Source organism: Mauremys reevesii, linkage group 6, assembly GCF_016161935.1.
Source record: "Mauremys reevesii isolate NIE-2019 linkage group 6, ASM1616193v1, whole genome shotgun sequence".
Taxonomy (NCBI): domain Eukaryota; kingdom Metazoa; phylum Chordata; order Testudines; family Geoemydidae; genus Mauremys; species Mauremys reevesii.
In genome coordinates, this window is record NC_052628.1 from 20,760,964 (window position 1) to 20,786,611 (window position 25,648).

At 42.8% G+C, this 25,648-nt stretch overlaps 1 protein-coding gene across 1 annotated transcript in view; it reads right to left on the reverse strand.

Annotated features, from left to right (window-relative positions):
* Positions 1-24,805, reverse strand: part of ALPK2 (alpha kinase 2) — a 63,134-nt gene extending 38,329 nt beyond the window's left edge. Inside the window, exons 1-2 of the mRNA XM_039544420.1 lie at positions 24,683-24,805; positions 23,119-24,525 (exon numbers count right to left, since the gene is read on the reverse strand). Of these exons, the coding sequence (XP_039400354.1) occupies positions 23,119-24,525; positions 24,683-24,805 (1,530 nt within the window). The remainder of the gene's footprint in view (positions 1-23,118; positions 24,526-24,682) is intronic.
* Positions 24,806-25,648: the final 843 nt, after the last annotated feature.

A 25,648-nucleotide genomic window follows, 5' to 3' on the forward strand; every position in this document is an offset into this window, starting at 1 on the left:
CTCAAGCCCCCATCAAGCACTGAGCCAGTCCAGGCTGGCTTCTGTGGGGCCCTGCTTCTTTTTCTTTTCTATTGCGAGTCTTGCATCTTATTCTCACATAAATAACATGTTTCCTCAGCATTGACAAGTCAGTCGTGAAACGTTTCAGAGGAAGAACTAACATCCCACATAAATGCCCTGCTGGGTGCACTTAGAACAACACTCCAAGCAGTAAATACACAAATCTGGCCCAATAGTCAGCCAGTCAGAGATGATGTCCTGAGCTTTAGTCCTTCTATTCCAAGGCTGGGCACTGTGGAGGCAGCATGTCCAGCCTTGCAGGAGAGGGAGTGCCTTCTGTCACTCAGAAGCTCTCTTCCTCTGTAGAGTCGGGCATGTCCAGCCCTTTGCCAAGGAGGTCACTGAAACCTTGAGGACATCATTGGTGGACGTACAGGCAGAAAATCACATTCCCAAGAAATCCTGCTCTCCTCCCACCCAACCAAAATATCCCAAATTGTTTCCTTCTATACACCTAAGAATAAAAAAATTAATATGACTTTGAGTTAAACTAAGCTAAATTCAGTTTAATGTATTTAGTAGGCACAGACCTGATTAAGGAGTCAGCCAATGTTTTGGCCCACAGGGAACTTACAAAATTACAGACATCTGTCTTGAAATTAGAATTAAACTAGTGAGCCGTTCCCCCTCAGAACTAGATTTTTCACTCCTAAATCATTGTTTAAGAGTCCCTGCCATGCAATTGTTCACTAGTATTTTTCCTGATTCTATTAATCATTAAATCAGTTCCACACAGACTGCGAGCATGTCTCACTCACAGTAAATGGAGAGCTATATAATTTTTCACCAGATGGAAATAAATTGGTTTTTTTAATGATTTTTGTTTTAAGGTTTCAATTACCTTTGATTTGCCAGAACAATACTGTAATACCTAATTTGAGAAATTGGAAAAAACTGCAATTTATCATTTTCTTCTGAGAAATATTTACTTTCAAATAGTTTAGCAGCAGGATAAGCAACAGGTAGTGTGTTCTTGTTGAAATGCACTAATTTAGTGCATTTGACCATGTCTCCCTCTAGTGGCAAGCCTCTACAATTACTACTTCACCCAGCTGTGTTATTCGTCTATTATGGTTGTTGTTATTTAGCTCAAGTGGAAGGATCATGTGGTTTTGCGGGTGATGATCACGCGTTTGATCCTGCTTGTGACTCCGGTGTGTGCATTTGTCTGCACTCATGGTTTGTTACACCTAGCTAGCTGTTTTTAAACCATAAATTATCAATCACGTTTTTTTCCTGTGCCAAAGTAGAACTATAATCTGGTTAAAATTAAGGAGCATTTTTGAAGTTTGTAAACTAGAGCCAACCTGACTATTCTGTTCCTCTGTTTAAGTAGTGCAAACTACCTGGCATGTTATCGCTTACTAGATTTCCCAGGAACATGGTCCCAGTTGTGTATGACTAAGAACCCTGTGTTTTTTACACTGTAGAGTACTTATATCCAGGCCCTTGTAACAAATTTAGAGCACTTCAGTGTTGTCATTTTTCATATTTTCTATAACAAGTCATTTCAGATAGCACAGTTCTGGAACTGTGAATCTTGATTTGATTTTTTTCCTCTTCTGGCAGGAGAAGATTTCTATGCTTTAGTGCCTTCAGTACATTTTAACAATTGCTTCAATTACTGCACTGTCTACTTGAATCTAGGAAGATGAAAAAACTGCACAATGGTTAATTATGCGAACTCTGCAGCACAAGTTATTTTAATTTGTGTGTGTATGTCGCAGTGCCTGGTATGAGATGGTAGATAGAAGGTAAAAGACAATTCTGTGTTCTGACTCCCATCAGAAATACAGTCCTTGTAGTTTAATTATAAAAGCATGGTTATTGACAGCAAAGGAGTGATAAAAATCCTGGCAAATAGACAAGTCAATGAGATAATTACACAAAGGGAGATGGATTCAACCACTCACAAAGCAGCCTAGGTGTCTCCCCTAGACCTAGCTCAGACTAAGTAATTTCAAGATCAGAGGCATGTAAACAGGCATCTAGCTTTGCCATAATATTGACAAAACCCTATCTGGACCAAAGACTAGACAGAAACAGTTAAACTTAAATGAAATTAGGAGAAAGTGTGGACATGTTCTGTCTGTTCTGCTTACTTTCAAATTAGAGAAGGTAGGGGCAGGGCTGGATGTAGGCGTGGGTTAGCAGAGTAGTCATTTGCGGGGGGTGCTGTACTGCTGGTGGGTGGGCTTTTTCCCTGTTGTGATTGGCCAGCCATTTTTGCTCTGTTGTGATTGGCTGGCTGCAAGTTTTTTTTTCTTGGTGGGTCGTTGGTGGGGGCATTGAAAATATTTTCTGCCTTGACCAGCAAAATGGCTAGGGCTGCTCCTGGATAGAGGAGTAAGATGAAGAGAAACAAAGAAAAAAAATCCTCTATTCCTTGAGCACTCCCTGAGACAAGGAGCATTTCAAACTTGTCAGTTCCTGTGGGATTTAGAGAGCATGAAAGCTACCGAAGTGAAAGCCCTTCACAACATAAACAGCATGGGCAGATTTCCCCAGGCTGTCCTACCAATGTGTCTCAGCTGCAGGGGAGGCCCTAGACTAGCTGCCAGGAACTGGCGCCCTAGGCGAACCAGGCAATCGGCACCATGCAGTTGTCTCCTTCAGTGGTACGAAACCCAGAAAATGTTCCTTTATGAGCACTTCAACATTATCTTCATCTGCAGACTTTTCCATATCCACAAAATGAATAATCATCGTCATTTGTTCAACATGACTCACATCTGGTGTACAGTCCAGTATTATTTAAAAGTATTTTGCAGAATGGGCAGCTTCAACAATTTTCTTTTTAATGGCATTTGGTAGGATTTGAATCAGTTCATTCTGCATATTTTTTCCTATGTAATGAACCTGTGTTTCGTGAGCAGTTATTTTACATAGACGCTCCTTCATGACTGAATTGAGAGACTTCAAAAGAGAATTGAAGATATGTTTTTCAGTCCTTCGAACCATTTTCAGTAAATGATGTACCAATTGCTTGATTTCTACACAACTTGCAGCAAAAGCAAAGCACAGAGTCCTTTGACACTGAATATTGTATCCAGTTTTGATGAATTTCTTCCCCATTGATGAGTTTCCTCTTGTAATGCTGAGCAGAGATTTTTCTTTTATTTCCATCCTTAGGGCAGGGAAATTCATTAACTTGTTTAGGTCCATAGTCCATACTCAGCTCCTGAGGGTTTTCTTTTCCTCTTTCTGTCATGGGGCATTTGAATATTGTTATGTACTGTGCTCCTGACTGCAAGCATTATAGGATTAAGGATGGCTGACACACCCACCACATGGTTGGCGATTTAAATCACATTGCAGCCATCCCAACACATCTTTTCACTGCTTAAAGGTTCAGTGATTAGTAATATACACTCACTTACTTATTAAAATGGTTAGTTACAGCGTTTACAAGGAATCAAAATGACCTTTCTCAACATTATAACCCGACACCGGTTGTTTGGAAAATAATCTCATTCCTTATGGTTACCCACTTGGAGGGTGACGTCATAACGTTCATAGTCTATTAAACGTTAATGCTGTTACTTTTAATTTATGGGCCTTATTTATTACATCTGAACCAGTTATAACAAAGAAAAGTTCATAATTATACAGCCCGATGATAACGCTAAGTTTAATAACACTTAAAGATACTAATATTTTGGATTTATAATGCTGAAAGATGTTATTCTTTATTCTTTGGCACCAAGAAACACAATTTTCCACAGTATTCGATCGATTCTTAACCATTTACCTGTGACGTGTGTTAAAATGACCGTTTGACATATATCAACTTGTGATATCTCTGCTCTCCATGAATTTCCAGCTATGCGACCTTAATGTATATTTGAGTTAGGTGTCACAAGCATGGCAGCTCTTGCCACTGGCAGATGTTTCATTATGGCTGAATTATTTCTTATCAAAATTGTGGAGTGGGTCATCTTGACACTACGTCACAAATTTTAAAAAAAGTCACTAAAATATTATTTATTTTTGCAGTAAATAAAAGATTTGACATTGATAAATTCTCAAAAATGTAGAGAAATGAATTATAATTCATATTCCCTCCATACGTGACCGGGAATTGAAATAATGACATCTTCATTATTTTATTTGTATTTTTTTCATCATTTTTTTCCTCGAATTTGGCGCCCTATTTAACTTGGCACCCTAGGTGACCACCTAGTTTGCCTATATGGACGGGCTGCTCCTGCTCAGCTGTGACATAAGGGCACCATTGATAGGGATGAAGGGACAGGTCAATATCCATGGCCCATTAAATCATTGGCTTGTTGGAGGAACCTGCCAAACAGGTGCCAATCAGTGTCAAGTATGATGGTGATTATTTTTGAACTCTGTCTATATCTGTATTAATACCATGCCCATCCACAGGGTATCTGAGCATTGGCACATTGGGAACTGACCTGAGACCCTCACACTCATTTCACATAGCCCACCAAATGGCCAACAGATGGTAATAACATTCAGTCCCTACTAACCAGGGTTGGATGCTAACCTTAGTACTAGAAGTGAAAGGATAAATATACCATTCCACAGGCATCCAGTTTTGCACTAGTTCAAGCTTTAAAAAGTAGTATCTATTTAACTTTTGTATTGTTGAAGCAAAGCTCTGATAACTGATTAGTACCATGGGCTATGCAGCAGGATGGAATGGATCCTCTTTTTCCACTTATCCTTTATTGTCAAGGAGAAAGGTAGTGGAGGGAAGACTGCTTGTTTTATTTCCCGTTTTAATGTCTATGCATGCTCAATAGTGCCAGGAAGAGGTGCTGTTGTTTGTAGACACCAATTCCCTTCTCCACACTATGACAAAGTTCTGTCCTTGACTCTGTGGGTCCTGTGTTTCCTGGTGGATTTTGCTAGCCTCAGAGGCTCACTGTGACCCTCCACATAGCCCTTCTTTCTCTAGAGGCAAGGGTCACAGCTTACTGAGCCATTTTCATCATAAGCCAACAACGGAGGTGAGGAGAAGCAATCCTCCCTCGCACAGTCTCTGTTGTCTCCCAGTCTCAGTGATTAATCAGGGAGGAGCCCGGGCCCACCCTCTACTCCGGGCTCCAGCCCAGGGACCCTAAAATTAGCAGCTATGGTAGCTGACTTCTTGGAAATAGGACATGTACAATTCCCTGGGCCACTTCCCCACAGCAGCCCTCACTCAATATCTCCTTCACTGTTACCTCAGGGCCTCCTTCCTTGCACCTGATATGGATTCATACTGCTTTGTTCCTCCAACAGTGCAGCTCCCGCCTATAGCTTCTGACACCCATGCCTCATTGACTAACTGGGAGGCTTTTAATTAGTTCCAGCCAGCCCTTGATCGGCTTCAAGTGTCCCAATCAATCTAGCTCTCTCCACTGCCTTCTAGTAGGATCTTAATTGGCCCCAGGTGTCTTGATTAACCTGGAGCAACTGCCCTTTGGTTACCATGGTACTAAGGATTTGTTTAGCCTGAGGATAACATACCTGTTCCTCACTACTTTACTGTAGCCACCTGGCCTTGCCCTGTCACAACACACACAAAAGCAGTAAGACTCAGATCATTATCTCCCATGAGGATAACCTGTGGAAGAGGCATGGTAGGTTTCCTCCACATTCTTCCATTGGTTGGGGTAGTCTTCCCACAGGAGAAGCGGAGGGTGCTGTAGGTCTATGTTAAAACATGAATTAAGATTTATATTTCACCTCTATATCCTAAATATATCTGATATCCTTTATCCTTGGCTACTGTGCTTCCCCTGGTCCCTACAACAATTGAGCTAGAATATGATCTGCTCACTGTGATAGGGTAAGTCATTTATACTGGATGGAATTCTTATGCCATATTAATAATTTAAAGAATGTCTCAAAGAACACTGGCATCAGCACTAGTAGTGGGCAAAAGGTTTGGGGGGTTCAGTTGGAAAAATACCTTATAGGCTGGGATGGATACTTATTCCAGATGGCGTCTGAACTTATGGGTGCTCCTGCATATCATTTTTAAGGGGGGTCTCTCGAACCAGCATGTCCATCCATTCCCCAGTGACGTCCTTCGCTGGTTGCACCCTCTGCCCTGTTGAACATTTAAACCTCTCATGCCATAATTGTGAAAGATTTGTTGCATGGTGGCTATCTGTTTCTCAACTACACATACCACTACCATGTCAATCTCACATGCTCTGGCTCTAGATACACCTCACCCTATGTTGCATCCCAGAACACCTGAGAACTAGCTATGGCAGGACTCAACAAAGGGTTTAAAGGAGGAATGGGACTTGTCTAAGTGTACTTCTCTGCCACCCTTCTAAACATGACAATGCTTCCCCATCTCATACAGTATTCCTGTTTCCTTTGAGTTTTCCAAATACAGTAGAACCTCAGAGTTATGAATGGAGGTTGTTCATAACTCTGAAATGTTCATAACTCTGAACAAAACATTGCTGCTGTTCTTTCAAAAGTTTACAACTGAACCTTGATTTAATACAGCTTTGAATCTTCACTATGCAGAAGAAAAATGCTGCTTTTAACCATCTTAATTTAAATGAAACAATCACAGAAACAGCTTCCTTAGCTTGTCAAATATTTAAAAAAAAAACTTTCCCTTTATTTTTGTAGTAGTTTAGGTTTAACATAGTACTCTACCGTATTTGCTTTTGTTGTTGTTGTTGGCTCTGCTGTCTGATTGTGTGCTTCTGGTTCCAAATAAGGTGTGTGGTGGACCAGTCAGTTTGTAACTCTGGTGTTTGTAACTCTGAGGTTCTACTGCAGTGATTTGAATCATGGCCATGTTTATTCATTCCCTTTCCAAAAGCAACTGCACTCATTGTTTTGTCTCAGTGATAATTTGTGAAATTACAATAGGGCACGGTGCTTTGTTATCGTAGGCATAGAGCCAAATCCCAAATCTATCCAAAAGAAAATGAATGGTAACATACTGAATAGCAGGAGTTTTACTCACAGCTGAACTCGATGTTCATAAAAAGAAGTTTTTAAATGTATCCAAACAGTCTGCCTGTCTGCACCACAGACACAGGAACTAACTGAGATCAAACAAAATCTGGATAGGGCAGAGTGAGAAGACTAACAATCTCCTGTTTTCAAAGGCAGCTGGTGCATGTTTGTCTTCTTCTAACTACATCTTAGAGCAGGGGCGGGCAAACTACGGCTTGCAGGCCGCATCCAGACCGTGGGACCATCCTGCCTGGCCCCTGAACTCCTGGTCCAGGATGCTAGCCCCCGACCACTTCCCTGCTGTCCCTCCTCCCCCGCAGCCTCAGCTCGCTCGCTCCACCGCTGATACAATGCTCTGGGCGGTGGGGCTGTGAGCTCCTGGGGCCGCGCAGCTGCAGAGCCCGGCCTGACCCGGTCTCTGTGCTGTGTGGTGGTGGTGGCAGCAGCAGCAGCATGGCCCGGCTCCAGTCAGGCAGCGTGGCTGTAGCGATACCAGGCAGCACAGTAAGGGGGCAGGGAGCAGGGGGAGTTGGATAGAGGGTGGGGGAGTTTGGGGTGGTGGTCAGGGGGCGGGGGTGTAGATGGTGGCTGGGGGGAAATGGGGTTGAAGGGGGCAGGGGCCCCGGGGGGGAGTGAGAAGGAGGTGGGGTTGGATGGGGCGGCAGGGGGCAGCCAGGTGGCAGGGGTTCTGGGGGCAGTCAGGACAGGGAGAAGGGGTGGTTGGATGGGGCAGGGGTTCCAGGGGGGCCGTCAGGAATGAGAGGAGGGGTTGGATGGGGTGGCAGGGATCCAGGGGCAGTCAGGGGACAAGGAGCAAGTGTGTGTGGATGGGGCAGGGGTCCCAGAGGGGCTGTCAGGGAACAAGGGGGGTTGGATGGGGCAGAAGTCCTGGGGGGGGGCAGATAGGAGGTGGGGGCTGGGCCATGACCCCCTCCCCTAACCAGCTCTCCATACAAATTACAAAACCCAATGTGGCCCCCAGGCCAAAAACTTTGCCTGCCCCTGTCTTTGAGAGACAGAGCGCTCTGCGACCCAATAGGCAGTGTGGAGCTGACACAGCAGAGATATTATGGCGCCTGCTCAGTATGCAGCACTCAGTGAGCTCCATTGCCATGCAAGGCACCAAAGTCCAGCAAAGAACGCAAGATGCCTGAGAACTCTGAGCAGCAATGACCTAGTGCACTGCAGAAGAAATGTGAGTGTTCCCTCCCTCAGGGCAAGTCAGGAGGAGAAGGAAGGATATGGACCATACACTTGTTCATGCCCAGCAGCTGAACGAAGCAGCACAATATGCCTTAGGCCAATGGTCACCAAACTTTTGAGGGTTGCATCCCCCCTTTCCCCTGTCCACGCCTCCCCAGAGCAGGGTCCGAGAGCAGGGCCGCAGCTCCAGGGAGGGAGGGAAACAGGGATGGGTCTGGGGTCAGGAGTGGGGCCGTGGCCAGGGGCTGGGGCAGGAATGGAGCTGCAGATGGGCTGTGGTGGGGGCCAGTAGCTGGGCCTGAGGCCAGGTGTGGCTCTGCTTCCAGCCCCACCCCCAGTCTTGGCCCCGGGCTGGGAATGGAGCCGCGGCCAGCAGCCAAGGCTGGGGACTGACGCAGGGCCTGGAACAGAGCTGCACTGAGGCTGAGGATGTGGCCAGGCGTGAGGCGGAGAGCCGGGGACGTGGCTGGGGGCAGGACTGCAGCAGTGCTGGGGGCAGGGAGGGGCTGGGTGGCACTCCCTCCTCACCCCCCGTTAGGGTGACCACATGTCCCAATTTTATAGGGACAGTCCCGATATTTGGGTCTTTTTCTTATATAGGCTCCTATTACCCCCCACCCCCTGTCCTGATTTTTCACACTTGCTGTCTGGTCACCCTACCCCCCATGGAGGTTGGCCTGGGCCCCGCCGTGCCCATCCTCCACACCCCCTTAGGGGGACGCGGCCCACAGTTTGGGGACCTCTGCCATAGGCCCCACTCCATGCAAAGTGAAAAAGAAAGGATACACTGTATCAGAGGGACGAGAGAAAATTCACAAACGAAATTTTTGTTTTGAAAAGAGCAAAGAATGAAAGCACAATTCACTGGAGTCCAGCTAGCATCCTCTCCCCCTTCACCCAAATTACCCTTTCTTTGCAAAAGTCTTACACCTTTTAAAATGCCAAAGATTTAAAGTTTGTAGTATTGTTGTAGCCATGGTGGTCCCAGGATATGAGAGAGACAAAGTAGGCGAGGTAATAAGATTTAAGGGCTTGGTAAGGAATGCAGCCAGTTTCAGTCTAATATAATCTTTCCTCACTCACTGTTACCTGACAGTGAAAATTATATATTTGTAGACACAGGCCACCATAATCTAGGTATGTACCTGAGAGAGTGTAACCCACTGATAAGTGTATGTTTTAGGTCCTCCTCTGTGCCTGTTTTCCAGCAGATATGAGTTTGTTACAGCCCCAGCAAGAGACACTTGGTTCTTCAGCTCAAGCAACTGATGGTTTTAGCTCTGGAGCGCCATGCTTCAGTCCACATTGTGTCAGCCAAGATGGTGACCATCACAGGGGAACATTCTATTCTGGTTCTTTTACCATATTATACAGTGGTATCTGAGTGCTGTCTCTGCTCTCACTGGCTTTATAAGCCAGGATTAGACCAGGAAAAGAGCTTTCTTGATCAAAATAGTTGATTATGGCTATGGGGTTCCTCACTGCCTTATGGCAAGATACAAATCCCATTTATGTTGGTAGGTGGTTTTTGGACCCCTCCTTTGTTTCTGATATTTGCATTTGCTACCCCCTTTTTATCCTTGCTTTTTTTTTTTTTTGTATTAATAGGGAATGGATTCCTTTATTTTGATAAGTTGCTTGCCTCAGTCTATGGTGTTTGCTTTTGTGTCAGAACTTGTAGTTCTGGTTAGATTGGGTCTTCAGCTTGATTACTTTGTTGTGTGCTGATTCTTTTGAACAGGGCAATGCTATCTTTTTACTAACTGGTGTTAAATGATAATAAATATACATGCAACTGCAAATACACATGTATTCCATTCCTTGGTGTGGAAACAAACAGTAACAAGAAAACATATTTGTGGACACTGATGTTCCTAGCACAGGAAAACCTGTGTAGATGGGCTGTGTTGTGGCAGGTATTAGTGTGTATGTCTATACGGAATGAATGCGGCATCAAAAGCAGGGGTGATTAATAGCGCATGAAGAATGATGCTGACATGTATATTGGTTCCAAGCTTGTGCGTACATTAGAATTGCCCAAGAGGAGACTTCAATTACATGTTTTATAAAAGTAAATGTCACTTGGTTGCAGCATGAAGAGTGTTTTTCTTTTAAATAGCGAATTTTAGTGCTTGTGAAAGACACTTGATTAACACCTTTGGGCTCTGAAGTCCTCTATTCACAAATCAGGGGAAGCAGCAATGTTGAGAGATTGCGTCTATGGGGCTGGGGGGTAGTTTAGTTAATTACCCATGTCCATCAATGTTTAGTCTCTCTAACGAGAATCCACATAAGGATGCACAAAGGAGCTCAGGCACTGTGGTAATGAGGGCAGTATAAGAACCTATATAGAATAGAATAGAACAGAATTAGTGCCCAAACTAGTGGTTTTATGATGTGGATACCTGACCATTAAGGGTTTTCTTCAATATATCAAGTAGGAGGAGGTGACAAGTAGGCTGCTGCAAGGCCCTGGTCTTATTTAACGTCATCACTGATTTGGAAAGAGTAGGCAGCACATTTATGAAAATGGCAACGGATACTATATTGGGAACCTCTTTGACGCCAGAGAAATAATACAAGGGGAATCAAAGAGAGTAGAAATATGAGCAGGAAATAAAATGAGACTCAGCTTGGAAAAATACAAGCTAATACAATTGGGGAAAAAGTAATCCTGAGTACACATAAGCAAGAAAGGAAGGTACCTGGAAAGCCACAATATTGAAAGAGAACTACAGATACTAGTGGAAAGCACATTAAACATGAGTGTGCAAGACAGCAAGATAGGCCAATACAATTTGGGGTATCCTGCCATGGGGCAGGGAGGAAATATTGCCTTTCTATATAACTGTGGTGTCACAATAAATAATATGAAGTGGCTGGTGACACTGATTTATTAAGAATGATCAAATAAGCTACATATATTATTCTGGACAATAACTATGTTAACACAGAGTGAAGGTTGAAAGTACATATAAGTAATTTGGGAGGAGGGGGGAATTACAGAAAGGTTATAATTACCCCCAAATCACTATTATAAACCCAGGAAATTCAGAGCTCAGGTGAAATTTATAAGAAATCCTGAAATGTTAATTTATGAGATTGCACAGTTAAGGCACTCAAACCTTAACTCAACCCTGACCCCATGCAAATAACCGTGCAGTTATGAATGATGCATTTTTAATTTTTGTGGTATAAAGTTATTTCCCCCTCCCCTCTTTACCTTCCAACCCTGTTGGTACCAGTATAGGTCAGTTAAGGTTGCTTGGATGCCCTACCTGTACATTTCCTTCTTTACATAGCATCATACTCAGTTGTTGTTTATTCCTTGCAGTAGGCCTCATGGGTCCTTTCTATTGTAACTTTTTGGTGCAGTTCTTTTCTCCATGGCACAGAACAAATGTCAGCATAGGGTCCTAGGTGGTAATTTTACAATTTAACAGAGATGGCTTTATTGTTTTTAAAATTGCAGTTATTTTTAAAATGTGGCAAATATTGCCTATGACCGAACTGTATTTCATATTTTAATCAGATTGAGCACAAAGTTCATATTTGGATCCAAACTTCCCCAAGCTCTACTCGAGTTAGGAACTGATCTATTGGTTTGACTTAGGTGTTAATAGATAAGTTTGTATCTGGAGCTGGATGTCAACAAAGTTTGGAAGTGTTCAGGCCCATTTGCAATGTCAGTGTTGCAAAGAGTGTAAAACAGCTATAGATTCATATTACTGTAGAGTGTATACCAAAGGGAGCAGATTATAAATAAAATGAGAGGGGAAGATATCTCCTGCCATTGTTGTTGTCAATGGGAGTTTTGCTATTGTCTCCACTGGGGCCAAGATCTTACCTGATATGTTTATCTCAAATCACAAAATATAGGCCCAAATGTTCAAATTTGGGTGCCTAAACTTGGACATCTAAAGCCACACTTAGGCACCTAAATTCTGGACACTTACTTGAGAGGTGATGAGCATTCACAACTCTAGGTGAAGTCACGGGGGAGTTGCTGGTGCTCAGCCGCTATGAAAATCAGTCTAATTTCATTTAGCTGCCTAAATATGGATTTAAATGCCTGGCTTTTGAAAAGGTTGGCCATAGTGTTTAAAATGGACACTTTGTTGTGCAATACAGTCTTTCGGCTTGGCAATGTTGTCTCTAGATAGCTCATCCCAAATCTCTTATTATGCTGAACTGATCAGACAGAGCTGAGCAGAAGTAAGCCACATTTCTAGGTCTTCAGAACCTTGAGGAAAAACAGTCTATCCTGTTACAGCTTTTTCCACTCTTGCAACTTGCCCTTTGACCTAACATGTTTGTAGTGTGACTTTTTCCAGTTTTTAGACCAAGCTGTTGAGAACACTTGGTTAATCTTAGGGACTGATCTATGAAAAAGGCTGAAGCACTTGCTCCTTCTAGCCCATTATAGTAAGGGAGTAATGTGAGAGACCTGTAGATACCAATAACTAGAGCTGCTTCAAAGAATATGTAGCTATGTCAGTCATCCATGGAAGGTTTATCCTACAGATTGCATGTATTCACACATGGCTTTATATAGTCTAATACATTATAAAAGGCATTTGCAATTTTCTGGGCTTGTGTGAGTGGTCCAGTGGTTGGTGTCGATGACTTGGAGCCAGGACTCATGGTTTCCAATGGCTACTCTACCATTCACTTACAATGTGAATTTGAGCAAGTAACTTAACCTTTCCATGCCTCATTTTCTCTCTCCGTAAAATGGGTGTAATAGTACTTACTTATCTACTTCATAGGAGTATTGGAAGGACTAATTACTGTTGGCAAAATGCTCTGACGCTCTCAGATGAAATGTGCTGTATTAATGTAAAGTATCAAATTGGAACATTCTATCACAAAGGTATTCCTATTTCACCTCTGTATCATGAGTGGTGCTGCCTAGTTTGGTGCTTTCAAACAAATGAAGGAGAAAAAATGCATCCTTCCCCCCACCCCCCAAAACTATGATTCCCTTAGCTATCTTTGTGGTGTTTGCCCAAAGCTGCCATAGCTGCTGGGTGAAAACACATTTTATATCAGGTGTTTGCAAGTGGAAAGTTTAGTGGCATGTGTTGCAAACAGCTTGCAGTGCCCATGAGTCACCTGGTACACGTGTTCACTGCTACCTGAATTCCCAGCGCGTCAGTCACTGCACTATTTTCTGACAGTATCTTAAAACATTACATGTAATATCCAAATATAAACTATCATACTACACTATGGCCCAAATTCAGGGAGTGATGTAAATAATGGTGTATGTTACAGTCTGGTAAGTCGTGAGTTGGGTTGAAGAAGGAAAATTGGCCAACAGGGAAGCAGCAAGCAGAACTAACTCCTTATGAGATTTCCACATGGAAATCCATGTGATTAGCAGAGGATGATACTGAAGAGAACAGCTCGTGCCCACTCCTGCCCCCTGCTCCCTCCCACAAAACCCCATGGATCCAGCCCCCATTTTGCTCCAGTGGAAGAGCTTCTGAGGGTTTTCATGGATGGGACAAAGATGTTGCTCAGATGAGTTTCTTACTTCCACTTACTTACTTGTTCACGTGCTGGGCTTTCTCTGAGGAGGACGAGTGCAGCTCTCAGAGCAAGGGCATTCCTACAGGGATGAGCGGGAAATAGCCAGTGGGATGGGAGGCAGACATACCAATTGCAATTGACTGAGTATCTCCTGGCTGAGGAGCCATGGAGCAGAAGCTGGCTGGGGGATTGGGCATGGGGGGGAGTACAGTGGCTAGGGGAACCTTTCTGGGGAGGGAGAAATGGAAGGATGAAAGCAGAGAGGGGAGTCTCAGCAGTGAACTAAGGGCATTCATTAGCTGGAGGAACTGTTAGCTTCAACTGCTGTCAAGGTTGGCAGCTGTCAGAGTTGACAGTCCATTGATTGTACCAGCATCTTGCATCCACTCAGGCACACCACGGCTTGAGCATTCTCTAGTAAAGGCAATGCAGGTTCTTATCCATATAAAATTCTGGGTTAAGTTACACTGATGGCTGCCTCCCCCAAAACTGACTGAACCACTTTTGTGTGTAAATACAAAGTACTGTTCAATGGATTGCACAGGGAACAATCAATGTAACTTCTCTATTAGTCTCAATAAAGACTCAGATTATTAGCTCTTTAGGACACAGACTGTATCATCCTGTTTGTGTGGACAGAGCCTAGCACATTGTGGCTGTTAGCAGAATGCAAATAATAAATACAATAACACTTAGATCTGCATTTGGATCAGACCCTCCTCAAAGCTTAGGGGTGCTTGGACTTGAGTTTTGGTCTATGCCTTTCTCTAGCAACAGAGATTCTGCATAAAGAGAAAATATTCATTGCCAGAGTTTGGTGACCCTTCCTCCCTCCCAACTTTGTTCAGTGTCACCCAGCAGCACCCCCAAAAATTTCTGACACACTGTCAGTCACTAAGGAGCCATCTCTGCTGCTGCCTCCAGCGTCTTGCCTGCTGAGTCCATGCTATGCTCAGCCCCCACTTTCCAGTCCGGCCTGCCTAGGTACAGAGTCATTCCTCATCCCTGAGAGAGGACATGGGTTGCTGGAAGTGGTACTAGGCCAAGCTGGTCCCTAGGCAAGAGCCCTGGTGGAGGAACTGGCCCCATATCAGCAGCAAGGAGGAGCACTGCTACTTGCTACACTGCCCGTCAGTTTTGGCCCCCAGGCCCTCCATCTTGAGTTCTTCAAGAGACAAATAACTGAACTAATTCATACCAGCTGGAGATCAGGCCCATAGTTTTCTACTGAAACTAGATGAGATTTGCAGTTTCATCTGGTTTCAAAGTGACATTCAGCGTTTTAAACTGAGTTTCACTTTGAATTGTTTGAAGTTCTAATCTCAAAGTGAAAGTTCTGGGTGGGAAAAGAGGTGATAACAATCTCCATGGTTTGAAACCAAAGAAAATAGTTACACGAGCCCGATTACCTCAGACCTCCTGAGTGTGCACAACTCTAGATAAAAGAGAATATCAATTCTAATCCCTTATTTTATCTCACTCAGAACATCATCTCAATTTCCACTTTGTGCTGATATTTCTGAGGCTTTGTCTCTGAATTTTTTTTTTTTTTAAGAAAGATTCATCCAAAGAGCCAATTTTGAGTGAAACAAGTTGAGGGGGGAGGGAGTGGGAAATACATGCCCCATTTAAAAAAATAACAGGAAGGTGTTCTTGTGCTTGAATAACTCAAAAACTTCACACCCACCAATGACTATTTGATCGGGTGAAGATAAAAGGCATAGACGTGTTTTAAGAAAATTTGAATCAAAAATAAAATAATTATAAAGTGACTGAAAATGGCATATTGGCTAGGCATAGTAATTCTCCCTCATTACTGTTTTTGAACTTCACTCATTTTATCTTCAAAAACAGTAATTAAACTTGTTTCCATCTGACAGCTGTTTGTTGGCCTATGCGAAATCATCTGCTGTTCTTGATCTTATTGGGAATGGACAGGTGTCCCATCTTGACTGGCATTAAATGGTCTCTCTTACTCTCCTTTCCTGTATCACTCAACCTCTTCTTCCTCCACCCTTTCCCACACCTTTCTTCTGCCACTTTCTCCCCTTCACACTTTTTCTGCGTTTCTTTGCCCGATGTTAGAGCACTGATTGTGATATGCTGCATAGAGTTGGTTAGATTAAACACCGTTTCATCAAAAAATGCTGGTTTGTCAAAACTGAAATTCCTTGTGAAAGCGAGTCAGGTTTGACAAACTTTCCCCAAATCATAGAGCTTGTCAATTTCACTTAGCAGCTGTCTGTCCCAGAGAGCAAATCTCAGTTTGGTGTTTCTGAATTTTATTTTATTTTTTAAATTTTTGGTTTGCAAGAAATTTTGAAATACTTGGTTTCATTGCAATTTGGAACAAAACTAAATTTAAAAATACCAACATTTTCCATAAATTGGAAATCCTGAGCTTCAGCCAGCTCTAGTGCTGAGTCCATTCTACTGCCTTTGATCAATACACTTCTGTATTTGCCACAGAGCATGGTGTAGATCACTGATCCGAAGATGCAGAGCAACTCTGACAATGTGGCAGCACCGTGGGAATCTAGGCTGCAGTCACATACAGGCTACCCTGCAAAACCTTGGTGGCTGAGAGGCAGGGGTTAGAGAGGTGCTACTCAAAATAACTTTTTTTCAATCAGCTATCCCAATTATTTTATTTGTTTCCGTCCCAAGTTTCATTTTGTTGTGACAAGTAGAAATGGTGTACATCCAAGTGAAGGAGGTCAATGCAAGTATCGCTGGAGGTGCACAATTGGCCAGATGTGTATTTTTCCCTCCACACCTCACTCTGAAGTGTCAGAGATTGGCCACAGCAGGAGATAGGACATCTGTGGACTTGTGCTGTAAGGTGGTACACAGAATCCTTTTTCTAGATGTCTGGTTGGTGAGTCTTGTTCACGTGCTGAGGGTTATATTGATCGTCAGATTTGGGATTGGGAAGGAACCTTCCCCAGGTCAGATTGGCTGGGATGTTGGGGATTTTTCACCTTTCTCTGCAGCCTGCTGGGATCATCTGGGCATATCACACTTAATTCCTGGCCATTGCACAGGCATAGAATCATAGAAGTGTAGGACCAGAAGGGACCTCGAGAGGTCATCTAGTCCAGTCCCATGCACGCAAGGCAGGACTAAATATTATCTAGACCATCCTTGACAGGTGATTATCTAACCCGCTCTTAAAAAACGCCAATGACGGAGATTCCTTTCTAGGCAATTTATTCCAGTGCTTAACCACCCTGACAGTTAGGAAGTTTTTCCTAATATCCAACCTAAATCTCCCATGCTGTAATTGTAATTGTTTCTTGTCCTATCTTCAGAGGTTAATGAGAATAATTTTTCTCCCTCCTCCTTGTAACAACATTTTATGTACTTTAAAACTGTTATGTTTCCCCTTAATCTTCTCTTCTGTAGACTAAAAACAAATTTTTAATCTTTCCTCAGAGGTCATGTTATCTAGACCTTTAATTATTTGTGTTGCTCTTCTCTGGACATTCTTCAATTTGTTCACATCTTTCCTGAAATGGGGCCCCCAGAACAGGACACAATACTCCAGCTGAGGCCATATTAGCACAGAGTAGAGTGGAAGAATTACTTCTCATGTCTTGCTTACAACAGTCCTGCTAATAAATCCAAGAATGATGTTTGCTTTTTTTGAAGCAGTGTTACACTGTTTATTCATATTTAGCTCGTGATCCATTATGACCTCCAGATCCCTTTCCGCAGTACTCCTTCCTAGGCAGTCTTTTCCCATTTTGTATGTGTGCAATTGATTAGTCCTTCCTAAGTGGAGTAATTGCATTTGTCCTTATTGAATTTCATCCTATTTACTTCAGACCATTCCTCCAGTTTGTCCAGATCATTTTGAATTTTTATCTTATCCTCCAAAGCACTTGCAACCCCTCCCAGCTAAGTATCAGCTGCAAATTTTATAAGTGTACTCTCTATGCCATTAGCTAAATAATTGACAAAGATATTGAACAGAACTGGATCGAGAACTGATTCCTGCAGGACCCCACTCGATATGCCCTTCCAGGTGATAACTACTCTCTGGGAACGGTTTCCAACCCATTATGTACCCACCTTATAGTAGCTCCATCTAGGTTGTATTTTCCTAATTTGTTTCTGAGAAGGTCATGCGAGACAGTATCAAAGGTTTTACTAAAGTCAAGGTATATCACATCTACCGCTTCCCCTGTATCCACAAGGCTTGTTTCCCTATCAGGTTGGTTTGATACAGGTTATTCTTGACAAATCCATGCTGACTGTTCCTTATCACCTTATTTTCTTCTAGGTGTTTGCAAATTGATTGCTCGATTATTTGCTCCATTATCTTTCTGGGTACTGAAGTTAAGATGACTAGTCTTTAATTCCCCGGCTTGTACTTAGTCTCCTTTTTATAGATTGGCACTATACTTGCCCTTTTCCAGTCCTCTGGAATCTCTCCCATCTTCCATTACTTTTAGAAGATAATCGCTAATGACTCAGATATCTCCTCAGTCAGCTCCTTGAGTATTCTCGGATGTATTTCATCAGGCCCTGGTAACCTGAAGACATCTAACTTGTCTAAGCAATTTTTAACTTGTTCTTTCCCTATTGTAGCCTCCGATCCTAACTTATTTTCACTGGTGTTCACTATGTTAGATGTCCAATCACTACTAACGTTCCACATTTTCTGTTATTGTTTTCCTCCCTCATTGAGTAACAGGCCTACCCTGTCCTTGGTCTTTTCTTGCTTCTAATGTATTTATAGAATGTTGTCTTGTTACCCTTTGTCTCTAGCAAGTTTAATCTCCTTTTGTGACTTGGCCTTTCTAATTTTATACCTATGTGCTTGTGTTTGTTTGTTTATATTCAACCTTTGTAATTTGACCTAGTTTCCACATTGTGCATTGGTGGCATCTTGACAGGCGCATAACTGTTGCTAGTGGGAGGTGGCACAATTTAAAATTTCTGGTGTGAGCCCTGGCAGCTGAGGCAAAGCATGGGGGAGCATGCCACACGGCCTCGTGGCCTGCAAGGCCTCACAGTCACTCACTGCGCCTTCTTCAGTGCAATGCAGAGCAGCATCCTAGCACCTCCCAGGTCAGAGCCAGCTCCTGGCCTCCCAGCCAGCCCCACCTTTGGCCACAGGCTCCTGGTCCCGTCCAGCCTTTGGCTGCAGGCAGGGCCGGCTTTAGGAAGCGCGGGGGGCCCACAAGAACAGTTGATGGGGGCCGGGCAGTTTTGACTTTTTAAAAAACAAAAAAACACACATGTAAAACCACCACATGGGGCTTGTACTCCGGGCGGGTGCTCTGAGTCTTCGGCGGCACTTCGTCCTTCCTTGTCCTCCAGGGTCTTGTGGCACTGAAGGACGAAGGACCCGCCACCACTGAATGCTGCTGAGCCACCAGGTGAGTAAAGAGAAAAAAAAAAAAAGACCTCAGAGAGAGAGAACTGGGGGTACTGGGGGCCCGGCCCGGGGGGGCCCGCGGGGGGGGGGGTAGGAAGTGGTGGGGCCGGCCTGGCTGCAGGATCCCAGCCCCCGCCCCCGCAAGGCTCTACTCCTGGCTCTGTGATGGACTCTGTAAGCTGGAGAAAGCAGTTGGGCCCAGTTCTCAGGGATGCAGGTGCAGCCCCTGAGCACACACATGGTCACACAGCTGCATGAGGTTAAATGCAAGGCCTTCCCCCCTCTATAATTGGAAAATCCCACCTCATTCCCAGCGGTGCACTGCGGCTTGTAAAGCATTTTGAGACCCTAGAAGAGATGCTGCTGGAGCAGAGCAAGCTGATTGCTTCTCTAGGGAGACATGCCCTGTGAACCAGCCTCGGAGACCATCCACGCTGCACCCAAATTTCTGCCAGGTAGAGGTGACACATACTGTTGATGTGAGGAGGGCACAATTTAAAGGCTCTAGTTTGAACCCTAGAAGAAATCTGGGGGGTCACATGACCCTGTGTGCTCCCCCATACATCTCCTCTGAACTTTGGTCTCTCCTGTTCTTTCACTGTGGCACACAGTTTAATTTCCTGAGGACTAAAATGCATTAGTCTAACTAAAGTCTTTGGGCTTGATATAGGAGTATCTGGGTGAAAATTCATGACCTGTGATATACAAGAGATCAGACTAGATGATCTAACAGTCCCTTCTGTCCTTAACCCCTGTGGAACTATGAAAAGGTAAATGTTGTAGTGTTTATGCCCCCCAAACCTTGTGAACTTGCCAATTGCAACAGCACTTCACTGACTCTGCTGATATTTGGCAGGCTCCAGAGACAGGTGCTGTAATTTAGGGCTGATGCCAATGTTACTCCGACTGATGATGTTGACTGGGCACACAACAGCTGCTTCCTCTTGAATGCAAGTATATTGTGAAGTTGAAGCGCTCCAGTTTTCAGTTCTATATGCAATGTCATGCCACTGGCCTAGCTGATTTTGTTTATCTGTTATTAATCAATGTGCATTAAATAAATACATTTCATGTAGGGCGAGGTTGTGAGGCCATGAGGCTTTGTGGGAGGGAATAAGGAGCCTCTCTCCTGGCATAGCTCATGAAAGCAAGGTCCATGCAGAATACCAGTGCCTGCACGGAAGCTGCTACTGAGGTACTCCACGAAGAGGACTGGAAGAGACAGAGGATAGGTGGAGCCATGGTTATTCTGCCACTATGATCCTGCCAGCAGAGCTGACCTACACTGCACAGTGGGGAATACACTGCACCCTTTGGAAGGGGATAGCAAATTGCTTTCTCACCAGCTGAACCGGGAAGTGACTCCTGGTGCTCCTTCTGTGCCCAGTTTTTCTCTGCTCTAAATGCAGAACTGTGGTTAATACCACAATGTAGCCCTAAGTAGGCTAGGCTGTCTATATAGGGCCAGCCTTGTGGGTGGCAACATGGGTGACCACCAAGGGCACTGTGGTCAGGGGAGGTGCCATGGTCAAAAGGCTGCACAAGGGCTGTGCCTACCCAGGAGGCAGGGGGAAGGGATTAAGTGAGGGGGAGGGGATAAAGGGGGCTGGGGGCAGGAGCCAGGCGCTTATACGCTCCATCTTCCTGGCTGCATGACACTTGCAGTGCTGCTGCTGCTCTTCCTGCTGAGCGGCTACCCGATGCTTGGGGACCAGTACTTAAAGGGCACCAAAGAAAGTTCGCCCAGGGTGCCATTTTCCCTAAGGCCGGCCCTGTGGGTATAGGGTACAAAGCTGATTCTTACTCTCCTTTCTTATGTTACATTGAGAGACTATGGGAAGGTTTATGGCTCATTATGTACTTTGTAGAGATGGGTCCCAGGGCAAAGCTCCAATCCAAACTTCTCTGAAGTTGCAGTTGGTAGTCTTCAGGTCTGAGGCTTTGATTTGGCCCATTACTAAAATGGCAGTCTGCTGTAATTTTGTATCTGAATCCAACCTTTACCCCAGTTGGAGGGTGTTTGAATACAGGGCTTTGGTTAATCCTCATTTCTAATATTTGTCTGTATGTTTTTGTTTAATTTTTTCTTTATTTATGTGGTATGAAATGCAATAAAGCCCACCCACCACAGAAGTGCAGGTAGCCAGAATATAACTAGCCAATTTGGAATCTGGCCATGCCATTTGGATTAACAACCTGCTTTGGAGAGAAGTGTCATGGGATATTAATGACCACAGACGGTCAGGGCTTGGGTTTAATGTCTCAGCCAACCATGACTGTGCCTAATGCCATTACATTTTTAGTAGGTTTTTACTTAATGGGGGTGTTTTACATCACAAGAGGGTGATTCATTGTTAAAATGTTACTGCACCTTTTATATACAATGTGTAACAAAGAAAAACCAGGAATACAGATGGCAAGGTGGGCGCGATAGCTGCTTTTCCAAGTGGAATAATTTGGCTATTTTTGATTGTTTAAGAAATCCCATGACTGAACTCAAAGTTAACTATCACTATGAAATGGGGCCTTTTTTTGCTAGAAAGAAGTAGGAGAAGAAAAGTATGTTCCGCTAAAAAATGCTTCATGCATAAGTGTGTGTTTTTGGGGGAGTGCATGCATGCCAAATATAATGGAAAATGAGTAGACTTAAATCAAATGCTATGGGAGCGTCTGAGTGAGATGCAAGAGGGTTGTGCCTGGTGAAAGCAAGGGAAGACGTCTCATGGCAGTTATAGCAAATAGTTATAGGGGAGCAGAAGAGAGAGAGGAGGAGAGGGAAAGTACGGATGTTTAGGCAGTCAAGAGTTGTATTCTGAGGTCCAAATATATGAACAATGGGACACTTGAATGCTACCCACATTTGAATGATGTTTGGCTAGTACTACTTGTCCCCTCATGCTCAATCTCACCCAAAAGGTCAGGGTGAAGAATAATCCACCTAAAGAGCTTTCCATTTTTCTACCTTTGAGATGCAGAATGTTGCATCACTTCAAGAAATTACTCCTTGCTTTATATTGTTTTTATTTTCAAAAGCCTATTATCAGAGCATTAAATTTTGAGGTAAACAGTGAAGTCAATAGGAGGCACAATTATGTATCCACAAGTAAGGTATGTTTTCAATTAAAAATATACATTTCTCATAAATAAGATTTCCTGTGAATTTTGCCATCCATTTTAAAATCCTTTCCCCTAAGCAAATGATAAAGGAACAAAATCTGCCCAACCTGTTATGTTTTAATGTTTTCCTTAGGTCTTTAGTACATGAAATAAAAGGTACAGGCCAAATCCTCTGCTGGTGAAAATTGGTGTACCGCTATATAAATCAATGGTTTACACCAACTGAGTATCTGGCCCATTTAATAGAGCAGCATTAGGAGAACACTTGGTGTTATATGCTTTTCAGAAAGAGAAATAAGCCACTTTTCCCTAGAATATTTAAATCCTACATTCTTTTATTAAGAAAACAATCAAAACTGTCCCTCTTTCTAACATAAACCTTTTCGATCAAATTGTCATCTTAGTAACACCAGGGTAAATACAGATTAACTCTCAAATGACTTCTGTGGAGCTAATTTAGATTTACATCAGTGTAGCTGAGATGAGAACTTGACACTTTCTTTTCAAATTATGCTCATATATTAAGGTATATTCTCCGCTTGCAACACTCAGTTGAGAAACTTTCTAAGCAGAGAGAGACATTGCCTGGATAAGACACATGCAATAGATTAAATATCAGATTTCCCTATCCAGCTGTCCATTAATGCCTTTTACTATTATCTGTCTCTCTCTATAATTAGGACAGCTTCTGGTTTATCTGGGCTTTTTTCAAAACCAGATTTCCTTCACAGCAGTAGCTGTCATTCACAAGGGTTTGAACGGTACCTTTTAAAGTAATTTACATTTTGCATTATTTTGCAACAAATAGGAATAAAGTACATTCAAGTTGCTAGAAAAGCTCTTTATGTTAAATTATAAAATGCTTTACTTACCCTGGGTGGGACACTTTCATTTGGCAGCTGATTTTTGTCAGACAGGCCACTAGTCCATTTCCTTCCCCAATGACTGGTTTTATCTGTCTCTTGTCTATGACATAAGCCAGCCTGGATTAGAAAGCTTTCTGTCACCTGGTGCTTTTGTTTTGAAAGGGCACCTCCTGGATTATGAAACAGTGCACTAGTATCCGTAACATTTGTTCCAGTTTGAACAGATTCTCCTGTGTGTCTTAATGGTTTGCTAAGTTCTTTGGGGTCTAATAGATTTAAAAGGTCTCTTCTCAGCCTCTCTGTCAAATTGACTACAGCATCCTTAGATTTTTCTTCTGCCAGTTTTCTCCTTATCCCGTTTAATTGCTGTGAACTCTTACTTGACAGGTCCCTGTCCATACTATTTGCTATCATTGTCTCCGAGGCTTGATTTGTCAGAGAACTATCTAAGCCACAAGAGGAGGACTCCACTTCTGCAAGTACGACATCCATATTTTGTGATTTGCCAATAGAGAAATCTTCCGCTGAGTGGTTATTTGTATTGTTTTCTTCAATTCTAGGATAATCATTTTCAATCGCCGTAGAAGCGATGGGCAATTTGTACTTCTCCTTGTCTTTCATTGTGGTAGTTTTATCTTGGTGGTGCTCAACAGTAAGCGTCATCCCTGTTTGCAAGGTTGACTGACTGTACGTGGAGAGATCTCTCCTTACAGCTACTTCTTTGGATTTTGAGTGATGACCACAGAAGCCAATGGTGGTATCCATAGGCACAGTGTTATCTGACACTTGAAACCGGCAAGACATTCCACTGAGGAAATAATCACACCCATCACAATCCTTACTCAGCTTTATATCCTCCTCCTCCTCATCACTTTCTAATAAAAATTTTAATTTCTTTTCCCATATTTCATTTGCAAGATCTGTCATCACATCAGAACATTCCAGATACTCAAGATCATCATCAGAAAACTCATCAGCTGTGATTAGAGTTTTACTTGGATAAAGTTCAAAGTTAGTGTCACAGATTTGAGAGGCATCCTCTACCAAGTTAAGCTGATTTCCTGTGTGAATATTTGCTTGGTAATTGGACAGTGTATTCTCAGTCAGAAGTTTATTGAGGCTACTATGTTCAGATGCCTGGGCATCTTCAGTGGTCTGACTAGAAACTAAGATTTCAGCAGCAAGGCAACAGTTGTCTGTATGATTACTGATTAGACTTGTTGATTTGGAATACACTTGTCTTCTGTAGCATTTGGCTGCTTTTCCAGCAGCGTCACTAGCTAAAGTGTTTGAGTATACAAAATCATTTGCATTTTCTGATACATACATTGTGCAGCAGTTATTTTCTTGGAGTTTAAATATGTTTTTATCATTCACATTGTCTTCCAAGTTAGGTATGTTTCTGTACTGATTCTCCAATGAAGATTACATCTCTGTTTCTGTAGGCTGCTCTACTGACAAACCATTGATTTTTGTAGAGGCCAACTCAGGTGAAATTAAAGTGGATACTCATAGGAGCAATTCCTTTTCTCCGCTAAAGGTTTCTCAATTTGCCTAGCTTGATCTGAACCTTCCCACTGAATGCATTGGCTTCATTCTTTCTACTAGCTCCTTCATCATCGTTTTGGTTTGACAATAATTTTTGGTAAATTTTGTCTGATTTCACTTCAACAAAATCTGAAGAGTGGATCATTCGAAAGCAATTTCTAGCCACGATTTGACAAAGTGCAGCATCTTGCTCTGTGAATAAAAAAATAGCTGGAGTTTAAAACTAAATTTTAAAAGAATACGCATTTTATTTATTTCATAAATGCCACAAGTTTGCTCGTCTGTACTATTTTTTCTTAGATTTTTATGTTGTGTATTTTGAGTTGCAAGAATTTTCAAAGGAACAAATCAGGGTTTTAAAAAGATAGTAATTGCTAACTGCAACAACTAAAAACCACTACTGTATGCTTAGATATTTAGTGAGAGCACATTAGGAGCAACCAAAGTGATTTGTGCTAGCAAAATAAACCAAGCCAAACAGCCACCACACACATTTCAGCCTCCTCCCCCAATATATTCTTGTTTCCACATGTATTTAGCTGCACCAAATGTGTGTTCCTGCATGTAGTCTGGATATATCCATGGGAATCTGTAGGTATATGTGTGAGTTTTGCATATGTACACATTTTTGCTATTTTGACAGTTATTCTGAGGCAATAATAATAATTTTTTTAAACTGCAATGTCTGAATAAAAGTTCCATAAACATGTTACTAGTAACACTTTGGAATAATCAGTCTGAATGGATTTTAAATGTTGTTTTTATTTTTACCATTTTGATTTCTTGTTTGCCTGATGCAGCTGAAGCACTGAAATCAGACTGCTCAGTTTAAATTTCCTGTTTATATTACATCTCACGTTTTGGCTGTCATGCACGAACAGTACAATTGTGTGTAGGTTCACAAGGTGGTTTTAAAAATTAACTAAAAGAAAAACAAACAAAATACCCAAAAGTTCTAATTATTTAAAACTGAAAAAAATATGAAACG